The 10,051-nt window shown below is 44.9% G+C and overlaps 1 protein-coding gene across 1 annotated transcript; it reads right to left on the bottom strand.

The window, feature by feature from the left end:
- Window positions 1-1,810: 1,810 nt before the first annotated feature.
- LSG1 (large 60S subunit nuclear export GTPase 1) lies at window positions 1,811-9,554 on the bottom strand (the record flags this gene model as incomplete). The annotated part of the gene is made up of 9 exons (XM_010137596.1): window positions 1,811-2,358; window positions 3,707-3,880; window positions 4,508-4,587; window positions 5,226-5,349; window positions 5,659-5,802; window positions 6,654-6,755; window positions 7,003-7,425; window positions 8,598-8,774; window positions 9,494-9,554. Coding segments are annotated over 9 exons (1,465 nt in total), but the record flags the coding sequence as incomplete, so codon positions are not given.
- Between the last annotated feature and the right edge of the window lie 497 nt (window positions 9,555-10,051).

The raw sequence follows: 10,051 nt of genomic DNA, 5'->3' as shown, positions 1-10,051 counted from the left end.
GTTCAGCAACAGACCAAAACACCACAGGAAAGTGGTAGTTTCACCATGATCCTCACCTGTTACCCAGTTTGCCCACTGTTCAACAGCAGCGTAAAAAATTAACAAGCCTTTAGGTCCACAACTCTTGTTTATGCTCCTTCTATCAAGGCAAGACTCCTTTAGCACAGCAAGGAGCACTGTGCATTTAATAAACCTGAGCAAACATTATTGCTCAGGGATATTTACATTCTCCTCCATTCACTCACACAAACAGTGCAAGTGGTTCGGTAGGTCTTGTGGCCAAAGGCTTCTACGAGCAACAAGCAGAGTCAGTGCCAAGTCTTGGGCCTGGGGGACTGCTGTTACTCACTAGATCTGGAAGGGTCTACACCAGGACGCAGCCTGTCCAGCGGGGAGGCTGATGGAGACCCAGCTGGCTGGGGAGGGCTGAGAAGGCACAAGAAGGAAACTCAGGTATGTGCAACACGAATGAGAATTCAAAATGCTTTCAAAGGAAAGAAACAGAAAAATTACTTTAAAATTCAATACCCCAACAGGTAATTTGACAGATAATAGCTTCACACAAGACAGGAAAAAAAGAAATGGGTGTTTCTGAGCTTTCAGGTCCCTAAAAGTACTATGAGGGACAAAATCAGAAACCATGCCTCCAAGGAGAGTGGGGAAGTCTGATCAGAGACCAGCTTGGTTGGGGCACAACCTCTTTGTGGAACAAAGGCAGAATCACCTTCTTCAGGAGAACCAGATTAAACAGTCTCTCCTGAGAATCTACTCTCCACTGGTACACTGACTTCATATACCATTGGCCATACTCAATCACTGTAATTATGCTTTAATTTTACAGGTAGCAAGGAAATATCTTCCTGCAGCAGTGTAATTAAGGTCTTGAGAGCAGCAAGTCCAGAGGAAGCAGAAGCAGAGGGGACAGATCTGCTGTCAGCAGACCCACTGCATACAGACTGCACGTTGGCTCTAGAAGACGAGCACACAAAGGGTCACAAAGCCAAAACCAGCTTGGCTGCACACCCCACATCTGCTGTGGCTTTACTCAATAGTTGCTTTCATCTCTCCATCCACACTTCAAGCTTGGAAAGAATAAAATTACAAGGCAGCAATCCCTTTTTTAGTACGAGATACCAGAGTCGCCCCTTACTCTGCTTCACCACTTAAAACCAAAGCACAGCTTCTCTTTGAGAGCACTCCCAGTCCTGTCATTACTCCCTGTGCTGGGCTAGGAACGAAGAACACTGGCCAAGCACACAAACATTTTCTCAGCAGGGCAACCAAGGAGTAAATCTCACTTAACTCTAACCCGAAGTAAGTACAGTCTTTTTATCATCAAATACTAATGTACTCATTAACATCTGCTATTACGACACTTCTGTGACTAAGTCAATGCCTGACAGGTCAGTGAAACAGAACATGATGCCATATAGGAAGTCAAATCTCAAATGTATTTAAGGTCAGATTAGCACCAGGTTTTTGGCCAGTCACATGGAGCTAATGTTTAAAAATACCAATGGTAAGTCACAGAGAAAAACAACTGATACCAGCTCAGTGTGAAGGACATAAAAGCAGCATTCTCCTTGCACGGACTGCCGTGCTCTGCTCTGCCTTCAGGTGGGAAATAGGGAGCGGTTACAGTACCAGATTGTACAGAAAAGGGCTGGTATAGCAGAGAAGGAAGAGGGCAATAAAGATCCTTTCGCCTCATTTTTCAACACACCAAAGTGTTCTGTCAAAATCAACAAACACGCTTTAGAAAAAGATAAGCGATAGTGTCTCAAAATGTAAGCAACGTAACTCATTGAAGTTCAAGTGTTTAAAGGTTTTAGTCAGTTTTACAGGGCTTGCTTTGATTCCAACAGCTATAAAACACATCCTTTATGGAAGGAAAAAACATTCCCGCATGGCTCCATCTGCTCCCATTGAAAGGATGTTTCAGCAGCAGTCAAACGTCTGGGCTGGCTTCCAGATAACACAAACGGCCAGGTCTCTTTTGTTTTCCGAAGGGATGAGCTCCAACTATCACAGCCCGCTCTTATCCGCTGCCCAGGCCAGTCCATAGCACGGAGCTCTCAGATGAGCAAGCGATGCCCACTTATCCATTAGTCCCCTTCAGTTCAGGCCAGCAGCACAGTGCAGTCCCTGCCCTGCAAAGGCCAGATACCAGCGCTGCAGCTAAGCCTCCAGGTGCTTAGTGATCCTGCGAATCTTCTCCTTCTTGTTCCTGTTCCCATGTTTTTTCCAGGGCTTTCCGACCACATTGCCAGCATTGGGTGTAGTCACAGGCACAAGGCCACTGCCAGGCCGGTATCCCATTGCAGCTCGGACCCCTTTCATCAGGGCACGAACGTTCTCCTAGAAGAGGAGACATAATCACCAGTGACCGATGAGAAGACATTTAACCACAAGGGACTGTGATGTGTAATAAAACCAGACAGGCAAGCTCAAACCCATCAAGACCTGCTCAGCCCCCAGCTCCAGAGCTGCAGGAAAGGTCAGGCCCGCAGCTCAGCCAAAGCCTGCCAGCACGCTCCAGTTCTGTCTCAGCCACGCCTCGCTGCTCCGGGTCCTCAGCATCGACTGCTGCAAGCAGCCGCACAGTGTCGACGAGACACTGAGCTCCGACAGACATTAGCTACGGCGCTAGGACTGATCCTCACAAGCTCTGCTTTGCATACAACGAATTGTCTTTGCAAATAAATCTGGCGTCTGTGAAAGCCTGAGCTAAAATAACTCGCTCAAGTCTGGAGCGTGGGTAGCACTGCCGGGGCTCACAGCTCATGCCAGCACTTTGGGCAGCCAGAGGAAGAGTCTGGTAATCCCAAAAATTCATTTCAGGACGCAGTTTTCTGAAACAGCTCACATTTTTGAAAAGGGCCCGAGTTCTTGTTTTCAAAACGCATGACTATCTTTAACTGTGCTAAAACAACACTGTTCACATTCAGCCAACCAAGCAGAATGGATCGCTACCTACAACCCATCCTCTTCAGTGCTAAGTCCCCTGGTTCTGATCATGTTAGGTACACAGACTGGAGAAATTATGGATCTGACAGTTCGTTAGTAAATTTCTTCAGTAGTGTAGGGGTGAAACAGATCTCTGCGGGACTCCACAAGAAGCACACAAGTTCGGAGAAATTCCCATTCTCCACATCATTTTGAGATTTCTCTATCAGATTTTAAATCTATTTCATGGGATTTAAATCTTTTCATGTGATTTCAGGTTCCGAGTCAAACCACCGTATAGTACTGAATCACTCGTCTTAAAGAAGCTTATCATGTCCCCTAAATATGTTATCTCAAGAAAGGAAAGTTAGTTTGAAAGACCTGTTAGTCCAAAACCATGTTGCTGCTCAGCTGCTGTGTCACACCACTCTCCTTCCTTGACTTTATTCCCAGTCACTCTCCTGTTTGCTCAAGATTGATACTATGCCCATAATGCTGAGGGCCACCCCACCGACCTTTTAAAAAAACCAACTACGTGCACCTCCTTAGCTATCTTTCAGTCACCTAGCACATCCCCAGTGATTTAGGAGATAATAAAAAGAACAGAGCACTTCTGGGTAGAAATTAGGTGCAGAAGCCAATGGCACGTAACACCATAAACTCAAGCCGGCACCGCTCCACACTCGAAGCGATTTTTTCTAGTAATTATGACACAGCAGTGCTCCTGTAAAAAGCCCTAGAATAAATCTCCAGAATTTACCTGATGGAAAAATGTTTTGTCCACCACATTTTCAATTTGTTTTGTTTTGGTATTCTTCTCAGGCTTCACCTGTCCACTGGCCTGCATGGATCTGCTCTGCGGGCACCTTTGATGCTGGTGCTGAAAGTCATTTGGGTCAATGCCGGGAGGTGGATGGCAATATAGCAGCTTCCCCTGTGAAAGCAATGGGATTCAGTTAGCACCAAAATAAAACCTCTCAGAGGCATCCATAGAGGAAAGAAAACAACTCCAAAGATATGAAGAGCCCTGGAAGTCCAGGGGCTCACACTGGCAGACTATCAGTCCACTTGATTTCTCCTCCCAGGCAACAACTGGCCTGACTTCTACGTTAAAGCACCATTTCCAGCTGCAAAATCTAGCTGCAAACAATACAGGAGTCCTGGGGGATCCTATTAAGAAATACTCAACGGAAAGTTGCTGAGAGGTTGTGTAGAAGCATGCAGTATTGTAACACTCAGAACTATAGTCCTTAGTGACAACTACTGGTCCAGCTATACAAGGTGGGCTCATTTCCTGACTATCTGCTGCCTATTTTAGAGATACAATGATTTATTTAGCTAGCACTTTATTGCAAGCAATCATCTCTATAAGAGTAAGCAGCTTGAGAAATTCCATTTGTTCCTTTAAAATATAAAAATAGCCCTATTTAAAGAGTATTTTAATACACGGTGATTTTATCCGGAGAAATAGAATTCACTTTATTGTACTCCTTCATGCTCCAGTGAAACCTTCAGTTGACCTCCTAGCTAGAAAGAAAACCCAGCTACAAGTAGAACTTACACTGACATAGTCTTTTAAGACATATCGAGCTGATCTCGGCTGGTCTGGCTGTCCGTGTGCTGTCATAAAGCCTCTCATATCTGGAAGACAAATCCAAAGTACATTCTGTGTCAGTACAACCAGAGAATTAACACATTCTTTTCTGCTAACTGCACATTTGTATCCTTTCTCAAAAACACTCCCTTAAAAAGAAGCTTTTGTTGGGGAAAGCAGGGAAATAAGGGAACACTGCTGACTGTAAAGGGATTGCAGAAACATCTTAACCTGAAAGGAATGATGAGAGCTGACATCTCCCTATCACCACAAAACCTTCTGGTTTTTCATTTTTGTTTTAAGGCCAGAGAAGATTAACTGCATCAGAGAGTCAGACAATGGAGATAAACCTTCACTGCACTCTTCAAAGTCTAATTCAAGACACAGTTGATGGGAAGTATCTAAAATGCTGAGAGCATCACACCAAACTGCACAGTCTGGCAGGGTATTCCACCGACATCCTCAACACAATCACTACATCTGTCGGATGAATCTCGCAGAGCGCCACTGCAACGAACACATGAGATTAGCTGTTAACAAAGGCCCTTCTCAAGAGGAGGGCAAGCCCTAACAGGCAAGTTCAATGCATGACAATCCTGAGCTGGGCCTAACCTAAAGTTCTCCTAAGGCCACATTCAGGACCACGCACACAGCACAGGCAACAGGTTTTAAAAGGATCACTCACATCCGTATGCCGTTAGCAGCTCTTCAGCTGTTGGCTTTCGATCTGGATCCTCATCTTCCCTTGGCCTTATGATATTTATTCCATAGGTTGCTTCCAAAATGTTTCGTGGGATATGCTGGCAAACGTAAGCTAGTGAAGGAAACCACCTTAAGATTTTCAGCTGCACAGGTAATCTTGCCCTAGTCACTCCAAGAGCACACATTAAAATCAACTTGGATCTTGTTGCAAACCAGAAAGATGATGCAAGTCTGACAAGACAAACTTGAAATGAGATGGGGAAAGACCATCACAGCAGGGCTGTTTTATCCAATGTGTATCCCCACCACTCTCAAAACATGAGCACACATGCCCCTAGCAGGGCTGGAACATGCTACGTTACACCACTCCAGATTCAACACTCCAGACGCTCTCACAAACCTCATGCAAAGGATATTAGAGAAATGGGGGGGACATGGTCCCGCATCTGGTCTATAGGCAGAATTCCGGAACAGATCATTTCTGCCTTGGTAGAGATGAAAGATGGCATCACTAGACCAGGGCAATCACATAGGCACAGTCCAGGCTCCACATACAGAGTCTACACAATAAATAACCGATGAGTTCACCACAGCAAGTCAGTGTCCATGAAGGAAAAGGAACAAAAAAAAAAAAAAAAAAAAAAAAAAAAAAAAAAAAAAAAAAAAATCAAATGCATAAATGAAACATGGATGCAAGTGAGAACAAGCAGAAATTCTACTAACACAGACATCTGCCCTGCTGGCCCCAGCCAATGAATTACGGAAATCTGATGTGGAAGACAGCAGCACTTCGAAAGCTCCTAAATGAGGTGTCCAGATGAGGGCAGCAAGATCTTCAGCTCTCCAATCCGATGGGAGAGGAGAAAGCACTCCAGAAACCTTGAGCTGTATTGGACCTTTTGAAACAGGTAGGAGATTACACAAGCACAAATCCCACAATGCTCATTACAGCACTGCAGTTACTGCCTCAGACTTAAGAGCTTGATCAATACGAAAGAGGCAGCATAACCAGACTTATTCACAGCAATGACTGAGGACAAGAAGGATGGTTTGAAAGCTTGACCGTAAGCTACTCAAAGGAGCACTCACTTTTCAGAGGTTCTCTCCTCATGATTGGTGTTGAGAAAAGGGCCAAGCCACCTAAATAACATCAGGAGATGGAAACTATCTCCCATTGCACAGCAGCTCTCAAGAGTGACTCTCAAACTGTAGCAAGAGTTTGGAAGCAAGAACTGAAGTGGCAAAATTGTATACATCAAGCCCACCCCCCTCCAACCAACTCTGCAGGACAGAGCTCAGATCAGCAGGCAGAGTTCCCAATGAGTCCATGCAGTTGCAACTAGTTCATAATGAAGCTCCCTTTCACTGAGGAAAAAGACATAAAGAGATCAGTGTTCTTTGTTAGCAATACCTGAAAGTGTTTTGTACGGCCTGGCGTGGCAGACACCGACACCTTCTTATTTCCAAGGATTGTGTTGATGGTCGAACTTTTGCCAACATTAGGGTAACCCACCTGGATGACAAAAAAGTGGAATGGCAACAGTGGTATTAGCCAGGGTGACACCTTGTGTCAAGCAGAGCTGACACAAAAGTACCTTAATTAAACATACTAAAAAAATTAAGGCAAGCAGCGTGGACTTGTGCTTGCTAGATTCCTTTACCCTTACAGGGAGCCAGGCTACAGGATTTTTCCCATGAAAGGCATATGGGATTAAAATTCAGATTAAGCAAGTCCCGTTTAAGCACAAAGTCCAACTCACCAGCCCAACGTTTACTTCCCCATCCTTCACCCTCGGTCCACTGTGCATGGTTTTGAATATCTCCAGCAGCTCATTCCTCTGTACCAGATGGCTGAAGTTCCTGATGCTCCTGTTCTGTTCCTGCGCTACACGCTGCACCACAGTGCCATGGGTCCTGCTTTCCATCCTGTCTGGGGCACTTGCATTTACTTTATCCCCACCTTCATCTTCGGAACAGGTTTGCCAGGCCTCCTCCTCCTCATCTTCACAGTCTTTATATTCATCGCTGCTGTCATCATCACTAACCAGAACTTGGTTCACAGTGTGCAAAGCACTGCCTGTGGATGAGCTTTCTGCACTATCCTGTGCTGTGTCGTCGTCTTGACCGGAGCTTTCATCCTCAGAACCACTCGGGTCCTCTGCTACATCTTCAGTGTCTAGTTCCTGTGCAAACAGTATTTCAAAGACAGCGCTCAGCCTTGCTGCAACGCAGCCAGCTGTGGTTTCAGCAGCACATCCCAAGGACTGACAATTCACTGCTGACATCCCATGGGGTTTTTTGAGGTCTTAAGGAGGATGTAGAAACATCCTAGCCCATTTTAGGAGAATGACACAAGTATTTCCAGAGGCATTGTTAGCTGCATTGTGAAGTCATTAAGAAGTTTCTCTCCAGAAGCACAACTCTGAATGCATGCACGCCCACAGCACCCTCTCACACAGCAGCGGTGGAGCCCAGCAATTTTTTTTTTATTTTAAATTACCAAGCATTCCTAGCAATAGGAATAAATGCACATTTTCCAAAATGTTCAAAACATTTTGTTTCAGGTCTAAATATTTCATTAAAATAGTTTAAAGCTGTCTTGGTTTTAGCCCAACTCTACATTTCTTTCAGCAAACAGGCTGCAAACAGCTCACATTCAAAAAGAAAGACCTTTTAATGACAATAGTATTTTTGACCTTTCTTTCTAAAAAAACCCAGCTGAACAGACTAGGTATTTTTGGGAGGAGATATGGGATATTCCACAGCTGAATAGCGATAGCTGTACCACATGAACCCAGTAAAACCCGAAAGTGGCATCTATTGAAAACACCTAACTTGGGGCAGCTGCACAGTTTGTTAAAGGCTCTCTGGTACTTCAGGTTCTCTAAGAAACACCTCCCCTCCCTGGAGAGAGCACGCTTGGGTACAGATAACCATGTCCCTCACAGCATCTCTCCTGGAAAGGATTCCAACTCTGTCAAAGAGTTAAGAGTCTACAAACAGATCTGCAAGGGCTGTTCCTGCAGCTACACATCAGCAGCCTTAATGAACAAACTGACATTCTAGTTCAGCAATATTTACCATATCATTAACCTTGAAAGAGAAATTGCAAGCACTATGAGCACTGACCGAACATCACACTGTTTTGCTCACCACTTCACTCTCCTCACTTTTGTCTCCATATCAACCATTAAAATGCTGTTTACAGCCGCATGGGTCCTTAGAATAACACTTCCTTGAAACAAGGACTGTGCTTTTCCTAGAAGGGTGTCAGGTATATCACAAGCCATAACTACAAAGCAAGTTATCAGAGGCAGCCAGCACACTTTCAGTTGGAAGTGGTCTTCTAACGTACCTTTGGTTCCCCGGACAGCCGTTTGCACTCTGCCAAAGCTGACCAGAACACCACCTTCACACCCTCTTTCTCAAAGAACTGTGCCCAAGCAGCCCGCTGCTCCTCACTCAGCAGATCTGCTTTGTTTATCAGGATCATGTTCTCCTTGTCGTTGCTGACCTCCTTAACGTAACTTTCCTGAAGAAAACAAGAGAAGGATCAATTTGTACTCTGGCTGGGACAACTCCTCCCACCCCCCAGTGACAGAAGAGCAGCAAGGCAAGTTCCCCCATCCAGCTCCCCATCAGTGTAGCTGAGCTCACTGCTCCCTGGGCTAGACAGAACCAGTGTTCCACAGACAGCACAAGAACAAACAGCAGCATGAAACTACCACCATACGAGTTGTTTCTGGCTACATTTGCAAACACCTCGCCTGCTTAGAGCTGTGACAAGGTATCAACTGGCACCTGGCAGCAGTAACTCCTGAGCAATCTCGTATCTCACTGATGCGGTGTTTTATAGTCCATCATCGAAGCTGTCACTTCAATAACTCTAGATCCTTTACCTTCAGCGCAGTAATCCTAACCCATTTTTATTCCACTATGCTTTTAAACAGAAGAAATTCCTTTAAATGCAGACACTTTTACTGGGTAACGAGTAGCAATACAGTATCTGCAACATAACATCTGCAGTACTGCCTTTAAATCCACAGCACTCTGTGTGCAATACCAAAAAAAAAACCCCAAAACCTGAAGAAAAATAATTTGATGCCAGAATGCTTGCATAAAAGGTAAGATATCCAGTTAGGCACAACAGCAGAACAACTTCACGGTGGCTGAATATGTTAAACAAAAAATAAACCATATAAACTCTGAGAAATAAAATGAAGACAACATTGAGGAAAGTGGTTTACTTACCAGATCTTGGCATCTAAACAGAAGGGGGTTTCTAGCATCTACTATCTGGACCACAATATCACTGCAAAAACAAAAGAAAGCTCTGTAAATACTCTTTCTTACCTTGCCTCAAAGAAAGCAGCAAGGCCCAGCACAGAACTCGCTTTAAGGGTTTGTGTGGAATTTCAATGGTTTTAACTGTATTATCCTGCTAAGTTCTTTTACTGAATTCACAAAGCATCTCAGTGCCCCACGTGCCCAACAGAGCCACACGTACTCTACAAGCCAGCACTGCTGTACAGTATTTCTGCCTCGCTCGGTGAACTCTCCTGCACAGCCGGCAAGGGGACGGGAAGCATGCGGGTTCTGCTAATCCTTCCACCCTTCAGAGACACTCAGGAGGCAGAACCAGAGCAGTGGTATTCTGACCTTCCGAATGTTACTAAAAACTGTGATAACACAGCTTTATTTCTGCCTATTCTCATCTCCGAACTGCACTGGCTACAGAGAGGAAGAAGAGGCAGTTTTCCTACATAGCAAGATACTCGGGAACACTGTTGTCCCCTTTGGATGGAGAAA

The sequence above is a fragment of the Buceros rhinoceros genome, unplaced genomic scaffold (assembly GCF_000710305.1).
Source record: "Buceros rhinoceros silvestris isolate BGI_N320 unplaced genomic scaffold, ASM71030v1 scaffold15196, whole genome shotgun sequence".
In the NCBI taxonomy this organism is placed as follows: domain Eukaryota; kingdom Metazoa; phylum Chordata; class Aves; order Bucerotiformes; family Bucerotidae; genus Buceros; species Buceros rhinoceros.
Note: the sequence above shows the minus strand (reverse complement) of the source record. Positions and strands in the feature narration are given on the sequence as shown.